Raw genomic sequence first — 24697 nt, forward strand, 5'->3', positions numbered from 1 at the left:
CAAGTGACTCGTGGGATATTCCATAGTATACCACTCGAAAGCGTTGCATAACTAGTATATATCCTTTTGAAGCTAACAACAGAGAAGTACTTTGTAAGTTGTCCTTTGTACATCATTATTCCAGTCAGGACAATCATTTCGTCTTCTTTTGGGAAGATACTTGGAATTGCATGACTCCAGACGGTATCCTGTATAAAGGTGGATTTGCACTGACACGTAAATTTTTACGTGCGTTTACGTGAAAAAAATTAGAGACAATGTATGAACGACTCGTGGGCGTTTACGCAAGTAAACGCACGTAAAAGTTTTTCACGCACGTAAAAATTTAGGCGTCAATGGAAATCTAGCCAAAAGCGATTTTTAGTTGAGCGCAACGACCGCGCAACCTCGAGAGAGCCTGGAATTGAGATTTACTACACTGAAATGCGCGTTTGCTTTGGAGTTGCATTACTACGCTTAGTGCATTACTACGCTTTAAAAACTCACGCCACGTTCTTGACTAATAAGAAACTGAACTTAACCAATCGTGAATCGCTTTTCTTCCCTTGCTTTGAGTTTTCATTTTATGTATTCTTTTTGAGGGTCTGGGACATGACCCCTGCCCGGACGGGATTCCAGTCCTCGAGAGATGAATTTCATTACATCAACTGTACATTTATATTCGGGATTTTCCCTTATATTAATTTATGCAGACGGAGAACAGGCAGTAACATACTCTGCAAGCTGCCGTCTTTTTTCCCGCGCCAATGTCGATTTTACTTTAAACTGACGATGCCGACAAGAGATGCAGGTTAGCTAACTTTGCTTGTTTATACTTTCTTGTTACAAAGATTCGTATTAACGAAATATCGATCGATATTAGACGTTTATTACCGAGCAGCATTACTGGACGATATTAGGCGTCGGCTATTTGAGGACTGAGAAACAGTAACAAAGTGCCGATTAAGTCACCACATTTGGAAGTGTTGAGTTTAACACCTTAACAAAGTTTCTATACATCCATTCACCAACTAGTCGTTGTTCGACATTATTGAGCTGACTCGCGAACATTTACATTGCAAATCTGGAATGCAATTACTTTTCATCCTAAACGCGGAACTTCGGAGTTTTGTATTGTAACGAAGTCAAGCGAGATTTTCAGGCAGCCAGTTTTTCTCTCCTAGCTGGCTAATGTGGTAAAATATAACTAAAAAGCTTCTATTGTGGGCTTTTTATGCAGGATTCAGAACATCGAACATCATGCTGTCAGCACATTTTAGTATTCAATTCCGCCCGTTTATAGCATAAACAATTAGATGCTAAGTAAGGCTCAATACAGACCTGACATGGCATGCACAAAGTTTGTTAAAAACTTTACAAGATACTTTGTGTTAACGATCAATTAAACACTTTCATACAAAAATATGGCACATAAATGTATCAATCTAAATCGACTCAGCGATGAAAGCAAACAGCATTTTGATGCTTCAGTGATTTTTTCTAACCTACATTGTCTGCATACCTAAATTAAAATTTCGAGAAAGCTCTCCGAGGATTCAAACTAAAACAGGAGGTAGAGGGGTCATGTGTATGGAATCAAATTTTGTACGGTATGCCTTAAACACACCGCCCGTTCTCATTTTCGATTTTCTTAGCCAGCGGGACCTTGACGTGAGAAACGAAGGGCTCTGGAGACACAAGAATTTCAGTCCTAGATTCTAGGACTTCCGCTTTTCATGTATACAGTCATGATGTTTCTATACGATGTATGAGAGAGTCATGGCATTTTTTACTTCAGTTTAAGATTTCTTTGTTTCAAACAGCCAATCAGAAAATCCTATAACCACAGAGCCGTCCGTTTTTCGTACCAAGGCCCCACCAACTAAAAGAAACGGAAAGGACTATGGGGACAAGAATGCACACCGCCTTTCTTCAAAAATAATGCTCTTTGAAGGAGTGCATGAAGGCCTGAGCCGAGAGTGTCAGCACGGGTGCTTGGGGAATTGTTTGAAGGGAGATAATAAACATATGGAGGAACGGAACCCTAAAAGGAACTGAATTCCGAATGCGATGTTGTTTAGAAGATAACCGACTAGACGCCATCTCAGCAATTGTCTTTTGGTAGTACAATCTACAAATAACTCTCTAGGAAGAAGTCTGGAATGCCTTCTTCCTTTAGTTTCACATGTTAAGTACTGTTTTCTGTCTTCCAGTTCACTGAGTTGTCCTTTCTCTTCTCTGGCTTCTCTCGACTTATAACTTCCCCTGGCCACCATCGAATTTATTGTTCCTCCTACAGTCAGTGTTCCGTCGAACAGAAAATAAAGACGGCTGGGTAATGTCACCACAAGCTGCACGAGAGCCTGAGCTTATCCTTTTGATTAAGTGTTCGTAGAACAAAAAGTGGTTTTCTGGAATTTCACGGCTCCACAAAAACGGTGTGAAGAAATCTCCACTCTTAATCACTCTAAAGAAGCTATGTCACGGTATTTTATGGCTTTTTTTATCACTTTTAAATCGAAGAAAACTTCAAAATAATAGTTTTCTAATGTAGAAAAACATAAACAGAGCAATAAAAATCCAAAGTAAATGAAGATGGTTTCGACTGACAAAGATTATTAACTTGACGATTGCGAAGAGTAATTTAATTATTTTTTCAACATGCGTTGTCCGTCACTTGGCTTCCATAAAATTTGTAAATTCACGTTTTCTACCTAACCCTTTGATCCTACTTTTCCTAAATATCACTAAACACTTTTTCCAATGCAAGTTCTTTTTGGTAAAATATAATGATATTTCCAGTTGTCAATTTTCGGTGCGTTTGGCGGTGTTATTGGCCAAAACACGTTCGATTTCGACACTTACAGTTGCAAAACTTACGTATATTGTGGCTGTCATTTCAAATGTTGATGACATTATTCTTTATCAAATAAAAAATGGCGAACTGACTTTGAAAAAAGGCAATTTTTAGGTCTTCATATGTTTCTATTGTGAAACATTTTTTTATAAGCAACCAAAAATTAACATCCACTTGCTCCTTTTGTTGAGATATTAAGGAAATAACTATGTTTTTAAGAAATGAACTATGGCGGATATTTCAACATATATGACGTCATAATGATGTCTTTATTGTTGTTTGTGGCAACTAAAATGCCAGAATTTTATCAAAGCTGTGTTACTGATTTGCTGGGCATGGTATAAGTAGTATTTAAGTCACAGATAACGGGCCTCTAAAAGTCCAAAGGAAGCAGGATCTGAATGGGGCTAATGTGTAAGTAATATTTTGTATGGTTAGAGGAGGGTGTAAACATGGCTAACGGAAACAACTTCAACGTTGAAATTCATGCCGGAGGTACCATTGCTATTGGGAATGGAAATAACCAATACACAAGAGGTATGTAAAAGTTTTAAAATCGACTCTAACCCTGCAAATAATGGTTCAATACTGTCGAAAGAAACGGCTCATCCTCGGTGTGAAAACTCTTGTGAAACTCTCCAGTGACTCAGAGAAAAGAAAGACCACGAAAACAAAAACCTTTTAAAGATATACAGCAGGAAAAAATAGCTCGAACAAAACCTCACGCTTTACATCAAAAATACACGTGAAAAACTAGAAAGGTAAAAAGTACTGATGGCCAAAAGCGGATAAGATTGAGATATAAAAAATTCGAGCTTTGTTAACTTTAATGAAAGTGGTCTCCAACTATTATGGTCAGATTTTATCTTGCTTGCAGTGCAGTTAAAATGTAGACAGAAGATGTTGGCACCCTTGAGATTGGGTCACGTTTGATACTAAAAAATACTGTTTATCAATCTAAAGAGGAAAACGTTTAAGTTTTCTCCCCAACATAAGGTGCTGTAATCTCTGAGTTCTATTTTCTACTAGCTATACGACCGCAAAAAGCGTAATAAAATTAAAAAACAAAACAAATTCATGTTCTTTGGTGGTCCACGATTGCTGTGACATTTTTCATCTTGAGAGGAAAGTCGTTTTGTTTTGACGTTTCATAGACACCTACTTACAGCATAGTAAATGCAAATCAAACACAATATAACTTTCAGAAGACATTTGTTGAGCCCTCTAATCTTATGAAGTCAAATAAAGACCCTCCTTCTCAAAATATGTTGATTGGAAATTTTTACGGTTTCAGATCCTGCAAATCAAGACCACATTTATGATTTTTCACCTGAAGGAAGCAGCTCAAATCCAATTTCAAGCGATACGTTTCCCTTTGAAAGTGATCGGAGGGAATCGCAGTGCAGATCAGCAAGACGAGGAGTGAGCTTTCAAGAAAAATCTCAGGGTCAAGAAAGAACCGAGAGAGAAAGTGTTTATTACTGCTTCCAGAACGATGCTCTTACTTGCTTACCAGCTGATATTCAACAACCACTTTGGCAGAATTTGAATCCTAAACCAGGAAAAGACACCTTCGTGGATACAGGTAAACTGCAAAACGCAGTTCAATCCATTTGTCAATTATTTATTTGTTCAAATATCCCATTAGTGTAAACTACAGGCGCCTTATCTACATCCATTTAAGAGTAGAGTAAATGTCCAGTTTTGTGTTTCTAATTTAGTTAAAACAGCAACAACAAATAAACACTTAGAATAAAAACCGCAGCTCTTTGGTCAATTTGTAATTGTATGAAAATGTATCTTAATGTTGAATGCTCAAAAGTGTCTAATATTCAGTGTTTCTTACTGAAAGAACACTTTGCCTTCAAGTTGAGTTTTGCTGATGACGTCAGTTTAAATCAGATTTTAAGCAAAACTTTTTCATTTTGAAATGAAGGCAAAGAGTGTGCTTAGAAGAAAGAGGTGAACAACAAACCGAGAGCCGAAATAGAGCTGTAGCTCCCACACCCTAATTTCCGCCATCTCAATGAGCAATAAATGTCGAGTTTCTTTTTTGGGGATACGTTGTTCCACAACTGAGCCCTATACTATATATATATATAAAAAAAACCCATCTCTTTAGATAGTCAGTCAGTGCGTGGTTGTAGAAGAGCTAATTTGTTTTCAGTGTCCCTTAAACCATAAGTGTTTTGGTTGCGCGAAAAAACAGACCTTAAGCTTGATGCTGACTATTCTGGTATCATCTCATGTAAGGTCTTATTCATTGTGATAGCTTTCTTTTCTAATCTTTGATGACAAAGCTTGTTTGCTACTGTAACTCTTTCTAGATCTCTTCTAAGAAACATAGTGCGCAGTTTTTAATATTTCATTTATTTGAAACGGACAGGGAAAGATGTTGGAAACACTATACACATCATCGCTAATCAATGCAGAGGTCCCATTGCTATTGGCGATATAACAAACCTAGGCACAAGTTCGCCTGATTTGGTGGTAAGAGGTATGTTACATTCTTGAAAATAACGGTTCAAAACTGCAAAAAAATTGTCAAGTAATACGTTCTAGGATTTAGAAGGAATACGTTAAGATAAACAGAAACGAGTTGAGCTCAATTTTTATAAACACGTGCTTTACAATGCTCAGATATTATCTTGTTTGCTATGAAGTTCTTATCTAGACAGTATTTGTTGAGACTCTAAAAATCCTATCGTAGTTAGAAAATGCGCTCGTTTTTATGTTAAAGAGAAACATTTAATTTAAAGAAGCGAATTTTGTTAATGCCCTAGCATTATCCCCTAGGATTGCAATCCTAGAGTAGTTGATGGGATACCGGGTATACATATTGAGTAATGTCTGCCTATTTCTCCGGCCCTCACCAATGTTAGAAAAATTGGCATACTTATAAATTCAAAAGATGAAAAATAGTACTGTGTAAAAGGAAAATGGTAGCCATCTGTACTACATTGCCATTTTATGGTAAATATTATTAAAAAGAATAACATACGCAAGAATCCCCCAAATTGAAATAGCGCGATTTAACCTTAGGACGCATTTTGACAAAATTCCCCAGTCTTTTTTAACAGAATTGTACGATTTGAATAATTTTTCACTCGATCAGCATTCTGGCTTGATTTGTATCAATAATCGTTACTTTCTGAATTTCTAAGACTATAGTGAAATCCAAGATGCCGGATCCAAGATGGCGGCTCTAATGACGGCATTGCACGTAATATGTCGTCACAGCCAACAAAAAAAGTAGTGCATAGCAAATGCAAAATACGGACCAAATAACTTGTATAGCCATTTGAAAAGCGTTGTTTATAACAAAGTACCGAATCGTATTAATTCACACAAAGACCCTTGCCGTTTCCAATATATGTATCTTATTAGACGAGCTGATTTTGGTGAGCAGTATTGCTACATATGTTTACGAGTCTTGCAGTATTTTGGCGAGACCTTAGGGACGGACCATTATTTTCTTGGAGGGGGGAGGGGGGGGGGGGGGAGAGGAAAAATTTTCCTCTGCAAACTTTTTTTTTTAGTTTATGCGCCTCTGCAAACATTTTTTTCGAAATTCTAACTAATATTTTTTATTCCCCCCCTCCAAAAAAATAATGGTCCGTCCCTTAGGGCCGGTCAAAATGCAAATGACGAGTAAAAATGTTCCGCAACAATAGGTCAAATAAAAGGCTTATTATCTGACGGGTTTTTTTTTTCGAAATTCTCACTTTCACTGTTTATATACCTTTTGTGTGGTCAGGTCGAACAGGAGGACAGCACGAAACCTGTTAAACCTGTCTAAAGGAGTACAAATATCGTGAGATATTTGTACTCGTTTCGTGCGTTGTGGTGTTAGATAATTAATTTGTCATAATTAGCATATTTATGGTTTCAGATCCAGCAGATCCAAATCACATTTACGATGATCTTCATAAAGTAAATGAAAGACGTCGCGGTGAACAAAGAGACGAGAGAGAAAATGGATATGTCTGCTTAGACCCAGGAAAAGGAAGATTTAATGCCACAGGTAAACTGTTAAAAGGAATTCAGTTCATTCGACGATTATTTTTTGTTTAAGAATACTTCCCTGATATATAACTACAGGCACCTATATTCTTTCCGCGTTAGGGTTACCTTCAAGTATTTATATTCGCTTTTAATTTTATAGTTCTTATCGCTGTGTATTACATTTATTAATGGTTTGCGAGGTGCAAATAACCGCCGTACCCTCTAATTTCCTTTTTATCAACGGGTTTCCTTGAAGCCGATTTAGAGACAAACTTTTCCTTCAGGACTTGTATTCTGTCGCTACTCTGCCGACTTCCCTTTTTAACTCGGAAAAGAGTTGTAGTGGGCGAAGTGAATTCACTCCTTCACTCCTTCACTCCATCACTCCTTCACTCGTTTCCTGTTAGACATATGCACGCAATGCGTGCAAGTGTTTTAAGGCCTCTAGAGAATGAGACCTTTTCTCTGATACCTACATGTCTTGTTAAATTACATAAAATTAACATGCTTAGTCACCAACCGAAATATTGTATTAATGTCAGTTTTCTTGAAATAATATTATGATATTTATTCAGCTATAAGCCGAGACCGTAAACCTTTGGTTTTTTAGAACCAGTTAGAAAAAAACTAACCCAAAACACTCAGGTAAAGATGAATTTATTTCAGTACGATTTGGTGAAAAAAAATCGCTCGACTTATAGCCAATGATATTATTATTATTATTATTATTATTTGTTACCTTCAAATAACAAAAAGGAAAAATAAAAAGAAAGAAATCAATTTGCAACAGATGGGAACTCTATCTCTTGGCCTTTCGGTCTGCTCTCGATCAGTATTTGATGACAATCAAAGTGAAGTAAACAGAAGTTTGGAAAGTATAACATCATTTGTATTAGCAAACCTTTATTTGTCAGTTTGTTGTTTTCGATTCTTGTTTCATAATAACTTTTCCGAGTTTAGTGGCTTATAGCCACTTTTAGTTATGTGTATAAATATGGCTTTAGTGCTTCTCGCAAGAAGCAATATGAGGGTGAAGGAGCATTATTCACGTCACTTTCTCATCACTTCGTATGTGCAGCCCCAAAGTCACTTTGGTTTATACAGTGGAACCCCGATATAACGATATGCCAAGGGGCAGTTAAATTATATCGTTATATCGAGGAATCGTTATATCGGGGTTCCGTCCCATACATTTTACTATTGCCGGGACATAACATATTCATCGTTATATCGGGAATATCGTTAAATCGAAGATCGTTATATCGGGGTTATAACGCAAGCAGCTTTGTTTTTGAAAGTTGTTGCCTGGTATGACGTCGATCCTGGTTACTTAGACAGGGCTCCTTTTAACTGGTAGGCTAAAACTAAAGTGCGTTAACATCCATCTAATAAAACGAAAAAGGTATGGTATGATAAAACTGAACTACCCGTCAAACGTCCCATGCTACGTTGAACATGGTGCCATTTTTGGGTATGGGCCTTAAAGGGTGTCCATTTATATTCTTTATCTTTAAATAGTTTAAAACCCTTTGCGGCAAGCACCAATCCAATTTGCGGGTGTATCCGCCCTTCCCCCGGCTGGGAACACAACTCGAAGATCCGGCCAGGCTTCAAACCGGATCCCTCTATCCTGTGTCAAACGCACTGACAATAAGACAAACAAGCCGCCACCGTTCACGCCAGAGCTTAAATTAAGTTGCGATATTTTCTTATACTTTGTCTCATACTCTTCAGGATTTGCGGGAAATCCAAAGCTGTCCGTTGGCTTATTTCTTGAGAACGTAGAAAAATCGATCAAAGAATTTGACGATACTGCTGGACCACGGTGGGAGGAGAAAGAGCAGTTTATTGTACAAGTCGTTCTATCAACCCTGAAGAAGTCCTGGCGAAAATCGTGCTCTAGCAGATTGGTCGTGTATAATGCTCTGGCCAAAATAAGTTGCAGCCGAAGCAGTTCTAAAGTAGTGAGCTACGCTCTCCGGATGTTGCATCGTCTTATGCAGTGCGAAAGTGGCAAAGACAGCTTGCTTGGTGTTGAAAAAATTGTAAGGTTGTCCATTAACTCGACTGATGCGGTGTTTAAGGAGGAGGGCTATCTGGAAAGAGAGCTTCGACTGTGTGCATACAGTGACATTCTGGCATTGCTGATTTTCCAACAGACCCAAGGAAGACTCTTTGCTGTTGACATCAAAAAAGAGTTATCAGAGTTACAAAAATTTTTGAAAAAGTACAAGGAAAAGAAGAGGGACTATTTTCAATATTATATGAAGTTCATCCAGGAAGCCATTAGCCATTTGTTAAAATCGACTAAGAAAATGCAACAGACCTGTTGCAACAAATCGCAACAACATGGCACCAAATCTGCTTTCCTGAATGAATGCCAAGGTAATATTGCAACTCAGGTTGAAGAATGCAAGTTGAAAAACCCCAAGAGCATAAGAGAGATGAGCAAGGGCAACTGGCTTGCTCTGCACTGTGGCATATTGCACCTTAAAAGAAAGGTAAATCTGAGGTTTGCTAGTTTTTGTAACGGCATGAATTTATCGTACAATGTGGATCGTGTGTTATCGTACAATGTGCACCTGAGCCTATTACACCCTCCTATGCATGAACTGCAGTTTTTTCGAGTTTTTTTCTAAACGCCTGATTACAGTCATGTCAAGAAAGGTTGAGTTGGGTGGGCGGGGGAACAAAGAAAATCATCCACTTTCTTTATAAATTTGCCACCAGAGAAAAGAAAACCACTTAAAAAATCAATTCTTCTTTTTAATTTGGGATTCGAAGGATTATTGAAAAAAAAAAATCCTTCTATCACAAGCCTAACTAACGCCCCGTTTTGGCCAATCTGTGTAGAAATACATGAAAAATTAAAAAATTTGTTTGTAGCAAATATTATGTTATTGTCCAATAAAAGAATGGGGCACAAGTACTCCTCATGGCGTCATGTCACCATGACATCACAAGCCGGTCACGTCATCATGATGGTGCTCAGCAACAAACACCTATCGTAAGAGGATCCTTGGTTTTGTTCATTTTACAGGTACACTGCAGTGAGACAGACGAGATGGCCAGAGAAGCAGTGCTACTTTTACTGAGCGTGATGGACACTTACAAAGAAGGAGTCAGTGGAAACGACTGGAAGTTTTGTTTGCTAGCTGCGTCGGTTTACTCGGACATCGCAATGAAAAACGTCAACAGAGGTAACAGCTAACATAGATGACGAATTGGTTAACACAAGTCTTTAATAATAAGCAGTCTATAGAGCAATGGTTTCAGAGGCGAGGCCAGATAAGGCACAGGTTTCCCCATTTTTCAAAATTCAAAATGGAATACAGTTTCTCTTTTTGGTACAGATCTCTCAATGAGATTGACTTGTTTACCGAATGTTTCTGATATGCTGCAGAAAAGTCTGCAGACTTTGCAATGAATACAGAAAGTATTGCCAAGTCGGTTAGTGGCATGTTGCTTCGAGTCATGATGGATCATTACGTCATTTACATTTACAAGATAGGAAACTTCATCCCCTCCCGAACCTGTTATTACTGGCCAGTTGTGATTACTTAAGCTTCGGTTTTGCCAAATTTATTATCTAAATATGTATTTTGCTTTAAATGCAGTATGCATGCATGTACGTCTCATCCATGATATTTTCCCCCACACTATAGAGAGCAGAATTGCAGGAGTTAACTGTTTGGTGACACTCCTTAAGGACAAACAGGTACTATAGAAATATGAAAAGAAAACTGGTTTGCAGAGCAGTTTTTGAATGTCTGTCTTCTCAGACTGTTGAGCCGTTATAGTTCGCATTCTATTCAGGAGTTACTGGCGGTTGATTTATACTAGGGAGCGCTTTCAAAACTAGCTGCTAGGGATCAGGAATCGTCTCGTCTCGATTTTGCCTTAGATTTTCCACTTTTTGTCTGCATGCCATGCATCAATTCAATACAAACTAAAAGTTGTCCATAAAACAATATCACAAGGACAATGGATATTGCAATAGCCATACAATAGCTTATGGCTTGTAAAAAAAAAAATCACATACCACCTCACCCGGATTAAATTGTTCCAACATTAGTCAAATATTAACGCGCTTGAGCCTAAAATGTGGTCAATGGGAAACAAATTGTAACTCCCGGTTCAAGGATTTAACATCTTCTCTAATCAGGACGCACCATATTCATGACCACAATGTCAAATCCCCTTCACACTTGCTAAACTTTATAAGGTGTAAGCGGTAATTCTCATCTATGTGATGGGAATCCACGAAGCCTCTTGTTTTGGTGTAAAATCAACTAACAGCTAAACTTATCGTTATAGGGAATGCAAGATCTACAGGAAACAATCCACAACAAACTTCAGGGTATTTACTTTTTGTTATTAGTTAATATTACAAATTTACAGCTTTATTTCTATAGTATTTTATTTTCTTTTGTGATACCACTTGCCGAAATTTTCTTTTCAGGTTCGTTTGGTAACGGTACTTCGTATTGGATCACAGAGGAAAAGGTAAGACTTCTAGAAAGCTAAACAGCTTGGTCATATATATTCCAGACGAAAATCGTAATCGAAATTAAATTATCAAGTTGCAAAGGCATTGGTACAGGAACGTAGCACATTTGTTTAATCCATTTTGCAGGACATATTTTCCGCAAGCTATAGGCCAATTTTTGCTAATATTTTACTCCCGGTTTTTTGTGCTATTTCTATTGCGAAGTATAACGCAATGTTGCCTAGTTCATCCATGTCCAATATACCCGAACTGTGTCGGGTCGACAACGGTGGTGACGACCCGACACGGATCGGCGGGTCGCCAACATCGTGACGATCCGTACGGATCGTAATGTCGACCTGTCACAGATTACGAGACACCAAAAATGCACGAATGCGAATGCACAACATGGCCCCGAAATATAACGAGCGAATGTACTGGATGTATATACCTCTTTCTAAAAGAGTGTGGCCAACATTATTCCATATAGGTTGGTAATATCGCGCGATTGCAAACTAACGGACACTAAACAACATCACGAATGAACCAAGAACCAACCAAGCGAATATGCTATATGTACACCTCGTTCTAAAAGTATGTGGTCGCAAACATTCGTAAATACAGCAAGAATATGAGGAAGGGTAGAAAAATGTTGTGCCTTACAGAAAGTCTAGTAGACTTTCTCAAAGTCCTTTTAATTTTTTTTTCTCTGGTTGAGAGCAAGTCTAGAAGTCTAGTCGCGAGAGACTTATCTTAATACAGCGAGAATATGAGGAAGAACAGAAAAAGTCCGGATCGAGTCGTGACGTCCCGTCTAGCAAACAGCCGACCCGATTTTGTATTCCAGAATTCTATTGGCGAGAGACTTGTCGTAACAAGTAAAGTAACGAAAATCCCAACAAGCAAACCAAGGCATAGCTGGGCATGATACAAGTCCAACTGCGTGTATTACTTGTTCTATAAATAATCGTGTTATACTCGGCGGAACGTGTGATATTCGGTCTGATTCTTTAGACCCACAACAGAAGTATCCTGACCAAGAACATTTAAAATCATTTAATGTAAAGCACAAAAACCGGCGAGCAAACTGATGCATGATATTACTCGTTCTATAAACGTGTGCAGATAATTGGCACGTTTTTAGCGAAACGCGGAGTACCAACAACATTGATCATGAATGTAAAGCACCAAAACCGGCGAGCAAACCCAGGCAGGATACAAACCATGCCATGTATTACTCGTTCTATAAACGTCTGCAGATAATCAGTACTTTTTTCAGCGAAACGCGAAAGACGGTATGATTCTTTAAGCCCACGCTCGAAGTATCAACCACCAGCATCAATCATCAACAAACTTTCGGCTTCTTTACCATTTATACCATTCTCGTCCCCAGAGGCCGCGATCCTTCTGGTCTGCGCCAGGAATCGAGACCCTGGCGCAGACCAGAAGGATCGCGGCCTCTGGGGACGAGAATGCATTTATACCGGTTTCCTTTGTTCTACTGTTTTTATTGTTAAGTAACTCTTCAGACTCTTGCGTGTTTTTCACCCCACCTTTTAAACAAATTTGCGTCACGATTCGAGTAGAGTGGAATCGAGTTGCCGACGTTTTGTAGTTACACTGATAAGGCCATCCCAATAAAATGTTTCGTTTCCCATCGCCCAATCGACCCATTTTTTTTCGAAATGTAATTTAAAAAAATCCATATTCTTTAGTCAAAGCAATCTCGAGCCCAGAGTTACCTCCGGCTCCGCGATCCGTCAGCGGTTAGTCAGCGGTAGGGTCGCCGGGACTCACTCTGGGAAACTGAATTTTAATTCAGTGTCCTACTGGTCCTCACAGAACAATAGAAATCAACACGGAAGTCTGGAAATCTTCCCCGGAAGTAAACCAAACCGGAAACCCTGGAAAAACATTTTTGTTTTCCATGGTCAAATGTTCAGATGTATCACCTTAATTTTGTAAAACACCTAAGAACTCGTGATATGGCGCTACATAAATGAAGTATTTTCTAATTCTACCATTTTTGAACTCAAAAGATACCATGAATAAAAAAGGACTTCCTTTAAAAGTCAATTCTGAAAGGAGTTTTAAAACAACAATGACGGCGTCACCAAGGACAAGGTCGATTTAAAACAAAATTTATAGTTGACTTACAAATCTCGCTAGAACTACTGTTTTCATTCAAATCTCCGTTACGGTTGAAAAACTGAATATTGCAGACAGTGCTCGATTCAAAATAATAACTAATAACGCAGAATTTGAACATTACGCGTTGTTGTTTTGCTGAAAAAAAGGGAATTGTACAATTGTTAGACTTGCTCCAAGTCGCTCGTTTCGCGTCGACAGACAATGATAGAGTTACTTGAGTAAGCTCGCGAGTGACCGCGCGGAACTCATTTGTCCATGAGTCGAGGAATGGCTCGGAACGAGCGACTTGTGTCACTTGCAGTAAATCGATTCTGGCTGACGTTTTTTTGCCGCGAAAAATTGCATAATTTCGTGTGCATTGAGTTGGTTTCTTTTACCATGTTGGCGTCAGTTTCGTGTGCCGTGTGCAGTTGACGCGCGCCATGGCGTGTGTTAAAATGGCGATTTTCTTAATAATATGATTGACGTAATCTCGATGGCGTCACCGGTGGAAGAATCCACCGGTGACGCCACATTTCAGAATTGGCGCGCTGCAGGTGAGACAAGTCGCTCGTTCCGCCACGATCCTCCACCATTTTGTTTTTCATGCCCGCGCGCGCACTTCGTTTCCGGTATCCTGCGAATCAAACGAGCGACTTGGAGCAAGTCTATACAATTGTGTGCACGTGAATTGCGTGAATTGTGTGCACGAGCTGAGTCGCCGAAATGCTCATTATACCTTTTGAATAGCGTTGACCGGTGTGGCCTTAAGGCTGGTTCTCATATGATCGCCCCGATCGTCTCTGTCGCTTCTGTCGTTTGCAAAGTCTGAGGTGATTGGATCAAGCAAACGTTTTGAAGCGACAGAAGCGACAGCGACGATCGGGACGATCATATGAGAACCAGGCTTTAAGGTCGCGCAGGACCCTTGCAATCATTAGTATGTATTTATTTAAAGAGTATGCACGAACTGCCGGACGACTGAAGCCGACAACAAACGAAATATTTATGAGAATGTTTGTTTTTAAACTCTTTTGTACAAGTAATTACTAGTAATTGTTCTCAGCTTTGTGCACGTGCGCTGGAACATAGGGAATTATCATAATTAGATTCACAGCTATGAATATATCACACGTTGTTGTAAACATTGACTCGGAAGGTCTTCGGAAGCCTCAAAACCTGCAATTTTGTGTCCAAGTTTTCTCCGCCGATATAGAATTTCAAGAGTTGATTCGCGAGGAACATAAACTTGGTGAACTCTATTGTGCTATGACTAGAGCGAATTTTTAAATTTCCTTCTCAAAATGAAGATAGCGCGTTTCAAAGTTTAGATTTCACATTTTTGCTCTCTTAGAAGCCATTAACTTGTAGCAGTTTTTGAAATCGAAAATTTCGTTCTAGCCATAGCACAAAAGAGGTTATGATTTACCACTAAGCTATATAATCATTTAATTTGGTGCGCTGTTCTAGCTGAAAACTTGGACACAAAATCGCATTATCTGCAGTTAAACATTTAAGGGCTTGTAACATCACAGACATCGGTCATATCTCAGAAAAAGGACAATCGTGATGTAATTCCATCATCCCTGAATATCCTCGTTAAAATTTAGAGGAATCGATGTTCAAAATGTAGTGAATTAAAGCTTTGCAAGATAGCACTCCGTCAAGAAATTTGCCTAATGAATTTATTAATGAGCCAGGGTCCCGCGCGACCTTAAGGTGGCCCGCGGCTAATTCCGGGAGCGAAGGTGCTATTTTTTAAATCGAATTTTGGGGATGAAAACCGTAACCGATTTCTTTGATTTTTGGTAGTCGTAATAACAAATGTTCAAATTTTATAAAGCTTTACCTTTTAAAGCCCAAAATATAAACAATCGCGAGAAATAAGCACTAGCTTTATGGAAAACCTTTTTTTCGAAAATATGCGAATATTTTCAAAACGCGAAGATAGATTTTTTTCTAATTAAGGTCAATTACTTCAAGTAAGCCTAGGTTTCATGTGAGCAAGTTTCAACTAAATCGGCTGGGTAGAAATTGCTGCACAGTTGACTGTTTATTTTTCGCATAAAAATATTGTAATTGGATATTTTCGCCAGCTATTGCAACAATGCTTAATTAATGCTAAGATCACTTCTGTCATTTGAAAGCTCAATACCTCCTAAAAAGTTGCTGAAAAATCTGAAACGATCGGATATTCTCCGCAAAAGTTATAATCAAATGAAGCATAAGTGTTTTACAGTGCGAAAATTGCAAATTAGAAAAATTCAATCTTTTTCGAATTAAAAAAAAATCGACCGATTTTTTTTCTTTTAATTTTTAGTATACAAAAATCCAACATATAAGCAAACGCCCTCATCTAGTTTCGAGCGTGAAGTCTCGATGAAACTCGTCAAATTTGGCTCTTCAAGATAGCTCCCTTTCGTCCTTCAGTTTAAAGCGCTTTGGAAACCCCTCAACTAACAGTAAATTATTCAAACATGCTGCATTCTCAAGATTATTTAGCACCTGGAAATGAACGCCCGTTTATTTCAAGGTGCTAAAAAATCTTGGGAATGCGGCAAGTTTGAATAATTTACTGGAACACAAGGGTTTCCAAAGCGCTTCAAAATGGAAGACGAGAGGTAGCCAACTTCACGTACTAAATTCTGCAAGTTGAATCCAGTCTACACACACGAAACTAGATAAGGCCGTTTGTGTACATGCTGGATTTTCTCATACTTAAAAATAAAAGAAAAAAAAATCGGTAGTTTTTTTGTAGTTCGAAAAACAATGAATATTTTAAAAAATACACTTTACGCACCGTAAACATCTTCTGTTTTAATTGCTTATAACTTTTGCTAGGAGTTTCCGATCTTTTCAGAATTTTCAGCATTGTTTTAGCTGGTATTAAGCTTTCAAATAATCAATGCAATCAAAACATTACACAAGCGTTGTTGTAACAACTGGCAAAAATACACCAGCATAATATTTTTAAGCTAAAATCTAACAGTCAACTGTGCAGCAATTTCTACCCAGCCGATTTCGTTGAAACTTGCTCACATGAATTCTTGGATAATTTGAACGTATCGACAGCAATAAGAAAAAAATCTATCTTCGCGTTTAGAAAATATTCGCGTTTTATTGAAAAATAGGTTAATTTAAAAGTGCTTATATTTCGTGTTCACTGTTTTTGTTTGTTCCAAATTTTAAAGCTTTATTAAATTTAAACATTTGTTTTTACGACTACCAAAAATCAGAGAAATCGGTTACGGTTTTCATCCCCAAAATTCGATTTAAAAAATAACACCTTCGCTCCCGGAATTAACCGCGGGCCACCTTAAACGTCTTTATTAATATTACCGCCATTCGACGAGGAAAAAATTATTTGCTCGAAAACATGCAATCTATCATGAAAAGATGCGCTGTTAGCGAGAAGCCTCTGAAATAAACGAAAGTTGCAAACAAAAATTTTTATCAACATAACAATAGCTTGTCCGTGCGTTGTGCATTATGTAAATTTCTTCGCCGTCGTCTGCAAAACAACAACTGACACGCACGCAGTCTTCACAGGCGGAATCCAGGAAGGCAAACAAGGTCTTTGATTTAAAACCAATATAGCAGTATGCTCAAGAAAGAAACTAACGGAAATCAAAACACCAGACGCTCTTTTGTTAACTCTCTCTTTTGTTAACTGCAGAACGTTTTTGTTACTTTTGTACCAGTTCTGTCGATACTGTGTTAGAAATAGTTCAACTTTCTCGATTTACTTCCGTTCTGGGAAATTTACTTCCGCTTAGACCTGAGAGCATGCGCAATAAAAACCGGAAGACCAAGGTTCTACCTGAAATCGACCTGAAATTGATCTGATCAATTCCAGTTTCCCAGAGTCCGTCCCGTACCGCTGACCGACATAGGCGGACTCTGGGCTCGAGATTGTAGTCAAAGAGGCAAGTACCGTTTTAATTTACAACCACTCGATCTTGTTTTATTAACAACAATTGGTACGATGTGATGTCCTTGTCTTTAATTAACATCAATACTAAGTTTTTTAAAGGCTGTTTCGTGCCAAGGGCATTGTTCCAACATTCTCAGCGAGATCTCATAAAACAAAATCTTTCGGTTCTGCATCTCTTGGCTTCTTAAATAAACCCAGACCCCTTAAAGTGTTCATTCTTTTATTTTTTGCACGGCCGACCGACCCACCATCACAAGAGACGCGGCAAAGGGAAACGAAACATTTTGTTGGGCGCGAAATGACATCCAGTTGACGGTCGACTCGACCCGTGTCGGATCGACCGGGTCGTGTCGATCCGCCGACATTTCAACCCCCCCCCCCCCCCCCCCCCTTCATACGTTTTGGTGAACTTTTTCTTTTTCTAAGTCTCTCGCGAAATAACATCCGGTTGACGGGTCGACTCGATCCGTGTCGGATCGATGCGGAGTTGGCGACCCGACACAGTTCGGGTGTATTGGACAACCCTCGCCTAGTTTGCCTAAAACATTTCTCCAGGTTTTCGCCACCTTTGGGTTCCGCTTATAGCCCTCTCGCTTTCCACTCTCCGCAGAGTTTACGTCTCCTTCTTCGATGTTACTACAAAAAAAAATAGAGCAGATATAAGAATTAATAACTTTCTTATGCTCAAACATATTTAATTGCCAGATTTGCCTGGTCACCTGGCCGAGTTTTTTTAAAAAAGGCCTCCAGACGGCCAGAGTGGCTATTTTTTTCTTTCAATTCCCCGTTGCATTGCGCCATACATTCAGCCAAATACTTCAAATGCCCTCGAACCATAGTCAATTTGTTTTTAAATTCAGATTAGAAAACCATCTGGGATCTATTCCTTTAGCTTTAATTTGACCGTCAGTAAGCAACGTAACACGTTGACTGTCTTGTTTCAGGACGGCTCAGTTGTAAGAGAAACGATCGTATCTGGAGATAAACTGCATGGAAGAAGACTTCTTCGCCTTAATCATCCTAACCTTTGCATTAACTTAACGATTGAATTAATATTTGAGCCATTTCGAGTCATAGAGGTGGTAAGCTTTATTTTTTTGTTTTATTCTTATTTATTTCATATTTTCAATAGTAGTACTTTGCGCAAAAGTTTAAACGCCGGTATGACATCACTGATCAAAAACAAAACGAAACTAACCTGTGAAACCATTTGTTTCAACCAAGATAAAAATAGAACATGATACCGCTGACAAACCCGTCCAACTGGTTATGCAATGAAAACCCACCCCGTTTTATTCAAAAGCCTGTTACATCTATCCCGTTAATGAATTCTGCCGCACGCTAATGGGATTCCGCCGCAAAAAGGGAAGAAAATATCCCTACCATACAACTTTTAATATTGTCTATGATAAAATATCCAATTATTACTTTGGCGTAACCTATTTAGGTATTAGCGCTTTTTGCTTGCTCTGATTAATTTTGCTACTAAAGCTTACTCACTTGTGTGAAATATTAACTCCGGTGAGTAACAGTTAACAAAAGAGCTTTTTCTGGTCCTCAGATCTCAGTAGCAACCCACTTGGGCAACCTGAAGGAATATGTTCTCAATGGGCATTGCCAAGAAAGTACCATCGTTGCTTTTTTATCTCAAGTAGCATCCGCGCTTCATCACCTTCACAAAAGGCACATTGTACATGGAGACCTACGGGCCGAACATGTGAACGTTGTGGAGCCTAACCAGGTAAAGACTTGGTAAAAGCGACCTTTAGATTTTCTTCGAGTACGAGTTTTCAAACCAAATTCGTGTGCCTCCCATAATCACTTATCACACCAATCGTATCCCTAACGTTTATTTATGTCTTAGTCAGCAACAGGAAAGAGTTATAGTTCGGGGGATACATTTGTCTCGAAATTCCAAAGGCGCACTTGTACTCGATCTCGTACTTGTAGTCAAATCTAAAGGTCGCTAAAGAATACCTTGACCACCATTTTATTGTCCTTTCCAGCCTATTGTGCGTCAAATAATTTGTTTACTTTTTAACTTAAGCCTCAATAATTTTTTAAAGAGGGTTCGGGGGTTGATGTTGTCAAATATTCCTTTTTTTATTTTAGGTAAAATTGTTAACAATTTTTACGCCTTACTCAGTGTCATTGTCTTTATTTTCTGCTGTAATGCGTTCATTAATTTGCATTTTTTGTCTGTCTGTCTGTCTGTCTGTCTGTCTTCCCTTTGACTGACTGTATGTCAATCATTTTAATTCTATCTGTTGAATAGTAGCGTGCTATAGCTAGTGATCGTCTTTTTACAGGTTCAGATAGTCCGTCTTGGTCGCTCGAAGTCTCTGGTTATGAGACCGGGTGAAAACACCAGTAAGTCATGCATGGTGCAAGCGGACATGCCCCCTGAGTCTACACGCTGGTTAGTAACATAACTAGGGATATTCTTAACGTGATTGGTAAATAACATTTGATAAAATTTCAAAAAAATATTTCCAGAGACATTAGGGGTAACGTAGTCATGTGTTCTGGTGCTGTATAGAAGTTCCTACATTGTGCACTCTGCGCGCGCAGTTCCCGCCAAAACTGTATCTTATAAACGTCGCAAATGTTTTAAATCTTCCACTTGCGAGGGCATAAGACAGTCACTTAGAAGATAAATTTTGTTTCCCGCATTAGCATAGAGAATTTGGTAATTGTTATCTACCTAGTTAACGTTTATTGACTCACGATTTGGTTTGTCGCTGTTCTTCTAACAAAAGCTTTGCACTTTCTCGCTTTGAACTCTTACGAACTTGGAGGCAACGAAAACCGCAAGTGGCGTTGAATTTATAGGGTTTGACCGGTGTGAAACATGCGTTCCGCTTGTTGATGATGTTTCCTTGCCCTGGGTTTTATTTCTGAGGTCTCCAGTCTTTGTCCGGATCGTGCAGTCTGGGTACAAACCCTGCTTGGAAAATGTGTTGCGTTCTTGAGAAAAACATTTTACTCTTAAAATTCCTCTCTTCATCCAGGACTACGAACGGATAAGTTTGTTGATGGTTGTTCTTTGCCCTGGGGGTTTACTCTGGGATCCCCAGTCATAAACGTTGTGCCTAATGAGTAGCGCGTTGAAGTCCGGATCGAGCGGTCTTGGTCCAAATCCTGCTAGAATGCCCTGTCTCCATCCAGGGCTACAAAGGGATAAAAGAAACGTTTACAAAAACTGGGCAAAATGCCGAAAGCCTACAAACGCTGGCATGACATTCAGTTAGCGTAGCAATGATACCAGTTACTTCATGCTACGGAAACCGGGGAAAAATACTGTGGCTGTGGGCCACTAGGGCAGTGAATAGTTTACCTCTTCATTTTAGTTCCTTGTGGCCTCTAATTCTTCAGCAGAACAGTTCCATCAAAGTTTCATGGAAACGCTTCTATGATCCCCGACGGTCCTTTTTGCTCCTATTGATACAAAGACTACACCGACACATTTGTTTTGACATGTATGTACGTTAAGTTTAGAATCGCATAGCTCAGAGATTTATCTACACTCGACTAGGTACCGATACGAAATATGTGGCGTTAAAATACTCGAAATAGTGCATTTTAACTATATATTTACTCCTTTATTGCTTGACGCTTATGATAACTATATATTTACATCTTAATATATCGATTTCTACGTATAATCCGCGGAGGCAATATCATAGTCGAAGATGCTCACTTTAATGTTAGGTTACTTGATTTTTATAGGAGCGCACCGGAAGTAATTTTGCAGGGACTTTACAGTCACGCTAGTGACGTGTGGTCATTTGGTGTCGTAGCATGGGAACTGAACGCCGCGTTTACAAATGGTGTGAACTATCGAGAACAAACGCTGCCTTATTTCGACCTTTCAGACAATGAGGTAATTCCTTACTTGTGACCATCTGTGCTTATAGGATTGTATGTTACTACTGCAACAGCAATCTCTGAACATACGTAAACAGAACAAGAAATCGGGGTTTTCCCTTAGCCTGCGTCGCTGGCGGTATTGTTGGGTTTTAAAGCGCGCACAAGCAAGCGGCGAAGCCGCGACAACGAGCGGCGCAGCCGCGAGAGGCTTGGAGAGGAGAAGTACAACGAGCGGCTGCGCCACTTGCGTGTGCGCGCTTTAAAACCCAACAATACCGCCAGCTACGCAGGCTAGGTTTTCCCTTGTGCTTCGTGAGTTGAGAGAGTGTTTCATCACATTTCCATACACAGGGGCGTTTGGAAATGTGACGAAATACTCTCTCGAGTGTTTGATACGTCTTCTCAATCGAGACTAAAAATAAGAAATTAACGTAAAAATAGAACCTTATAAAGTAATCTGCTAATGGAGATCACACATCTAAACCACCGTCAAGCTTCTGTTTTTTTTTGTTTAAACTTGATGAGAAAAAGAAGACATTAGAGCGATACCTAATAGGCAACACAAATCACTGCCGAGGACCATACTTTCCTTTGACGTCAGTAAACAGTAGAATAAATGAGAAAAAAAATTAAATGGAGGAATGTTAAAATGAACTTGGATCTCCGGCAAAAAAGTCCAAAATATTGAAACCAGAGAGAAAGGCATTAGTCAAGTTTACGGAAAACATACTTGGCGAAACACAGAAGTTAATTCCTGTCATTGCCGATTAATGTCAGAAAAAAAATATGTTGGTAACCATATCTTAAAATCTTCAACTAATCCGTCTACGAGTGTTAATCAGTTAAGGCCATGTTAGGCTTTAAATTGTCGCACTCACGTAATTTATTCTGCTTGTTGATTTGGTGAAAGATATGAATTAGCTTAAAGGTTGAGGTTTGGTCGCACTCACGTCACATTGTGCACGAATTTTCATTTTTCAGTACAGTTGATGTTCCTTCTTATCTTTCTTCCAGATTTTGCCAAACATTCAAAACAGCAAGTTACTATGCAAACCTAAGTCCTGTCCAGAATGGATATACATCATGATTCATCAGTGTTGGCCATATCAGCCCAGGCAGAGACCGCCGGTTATTGCACTCTATGACCGCCTTACAAGCAGGTCAGTTATTGAAGTATTTGTTTTAGACGAGATAGAACTTATATCAGATTAGGATTTAAATTACCTGAAAGTCACAGTGAAAGGTTCTTGTGAGAGACAATTCAGTTTGCGTTCCTTTTGACGTTTCCATATACAGTTTTTTAATTGACATTGTTAGATGTGAAAGCGTAAGGCCTTCGCTACAAGACCGAACTGTGGTCTGGGTATTCAATGGAATTTTGCATAATGGTGTGGAGGAAACCTGCAAGTTCTTATTTTTTACGTAAGGAAATGGTTTTTCCTTGCATTAAACCATTTTTCTGGAGCTTTTCTTTTTCTGTTACGGGGCCTTGAGTTTCAAACTGAGTGAATCTTAAATTATCTTGTTCCATACTTATGGAGTCCCCTATCTAAAACAACCACGGCCAAACTTATGAGACTCCATCATTAAACGGTATAACGTCATTCATACCAATCATGATTTCAGGAAGCCAACGCAATCCCGGTTGATGAAATTGTTAGACCATAAAGAAGAAGAGTAGTAGGATCTGTCAATCTGTCAGTCACAGGATGTTTGCCACGCGAAAAAGCAGATCGGAGCAGGTCGACCGCACAGAAAGGATATCGAAAAGATGTGATCGGATGGCATCCTACAAAGCGCAGAAACCAATACGATCCAAACCACTCGTACTGTGAAATAATTGGAAACTTTTTCTCCTCACATTTTCCAATATCAATGCTCGGGAACAACCGCTCCGTACAAAACAGGTGCAACACCCTAATATAACACTTTTTGCTAGTCTTGTTTCTATGCTTGTATTATGTGTATCAGTTAAACATTCTTTATGGGATAAATACTTCGTTTGTAAACTGTAATTACTGCAACTGAACATGAGAAAAGAAACCGGCTTAGGGTCGTGTTTTCTTTAAAGAACAATTACGTCTCTTGTGGGAAAACTTTTATTTGTATCTTTAGTGTGGACGAGATGCTGATTTTAAAGATTGAAGCGCAGCCAGGATAAGACATAATAAAAACAAGAAAAAAAACGTTCACTGGCTAAAATATTAAAATGAATGAGCTTTCGGCTGTCGCTCTACAGCCTTCGACAGATAAAAAATGGAATACAAAATGAATATAATATATACAAATTCAAGGTATCTTTGACCACTTTAGACGTCACGGTGACTTAAATTTGTTCATTGGTAAAACCTTTGCAAAGTTGTACTAAAAGTTAAACCTCAACATTATTAGTGTAGCTGTAATAGAATGCCAAAAATGGGAATATATAAACCATTACGAGCCTCCTTAATTAGCACTTATTATTATTTTTCATCTCGACTTTTTTGTATATATTATATTCATTTTGTATTCCATTTTTTATCCGTCGAAGGCTGTAGAGCGACATCCGAAAGCTCACTCTTTTTAATATTTTAGCCAGTGAACGTTTTTATTGTTTTTTATGCTGATTTTAATTAATTCAAAGTGATAAAACTCTAGAATTCTGATTTCTTGAGCCTCCTGATAACTCGAACCAAAAGTCGTTCCCGAGTCGTTTCCCTTGGATTGTTCATTCAATTGAACACTGCAATTTTACCTCTGAGTATTTAAGCCAATTTTCCTTTTTTCCTTGAAAGTTAGATTAATCTGAATTCTACAAAAGTATATTTTACATTCAAACAGGATGTTCTTTAAAGCGCAAATTTGCAATGTTGCGGCGCAATGTTCCAATAATTATTGGCAGTTTGCTCAAGTAGCTTGTTTCAACAAGTTAACAAGTTCTGTTTGACTGAAAAATGACAACTTGTGGCAAAGATTGAAAATAATTGTCTTGTTGTTGAGTTTATCAGGGATGGCGCAGTGGTGAGAGCGCTCGCCTCCCACCAATGTGGCCCGGGTTCGATTCTGGTCCGGTGTCATATGTGGGTTGAGTTTGTTGTCGGTTCTCGTCCTTGCTCCGAGGATTTTTATCCGGGTTCTCCGGTTTTCCTCCCTCCTCAAAAACCAACACTGTCAAATTCCAATTCGATCGGGAATACACCACAAGCTTCTAGCTGTAAGCCCAACCGTGTTTAAATAAAGGTAATTTATTTTATTTTTATTTATTATCAACTAAGTACGACAATGTAGCGACAATTTGAGTTGAAATCGCCAAACCAAGAGCCGCGCTTTAAGCCACAAAACACGGTCCATTTCGCCAATGTCAGACTCAAAATTGCGTGGAAAACAACATCTAGTTTGGCTGTTAGGTAAATTGCTTACAGTTGGATATACGATGTTCCTTTTTTAGTGGATT

At 38.8% G+C, this 24697-nt stretch overlaps 1 protein-coding gene across 1 annotated transcript; it reads left to right on the forward strand.

The window, feature by feature from the left end:
• Nucleotides 1–696: 696 nt before the first annotated feature.
• Nucleotides 697–23062, forward strand: LOC144661925 (uncharacterized). Its single transcript, XM_078522637.1, has 16 exons — nucleotides 697–790; nucleotides 3275–3373; nucleotides 4131–4421; nucleotides 5223–5333; nucleotides 6729–6860; nucleotides 8576–9342; nucleotides 9882–10041; nucleotides 10507–10559; nucleotides 11159–11201; nucleotides 11304–11347; nucleotides 18339–18476; nucleotides 18956–19135; nucleotides 19704–19813; nucleotides 21106–21277; nucleotides 22279–22424; nucleotides 22891–23062. The coding sequence occupies exons 1-16, from the start codon at nucleotides 772–774 to the stop codon at nucleotides 22943–22945; spliced, it is 2520 nt and encodes an 839-aa protein (XP_078378763.1). The 5' UTR covers nucleotides 697–771; the 3' UTR covers nucleotides 22946–23062.
• Nucleotides 23063–24697: the final 1635 nt, after the last annotated feature.

The sequence above is a fragment of the Oculina patagonica genome, chromosome 8 (genome assembly GCF_052425735.1).
Source record: "Oculina patagonica isolate OP01 chromosome 8, crgOcupat, whole genome shotgun sequence".
Lineage (NCBI taxonomy): Eukaryota > Metazoa > Cnidaria > Anthozoa > Scleractinia > Oculinidae > Oculina > Oculina patagonica.

Excerpts from the sequence above, each read along its gene's own strand:
- LOC144661925 (XM_078522637.1), top strand. Across the intron at positions 4,422-5,222 it reads AGACACCTTCGTGGATACAG|GGAAAGATGTTGGAAACACT; the intron begins GTAAACTGCAAA and ends TGAAACGGACAG. Across the intron at positions 18,477-18,955 it reads CATTTCGAGTCATAGAGGTG|ATCTCAGTAGCAACCCACTT; the intron begins GTAAGCTTTATT and ends TCTGGTCCTCAG.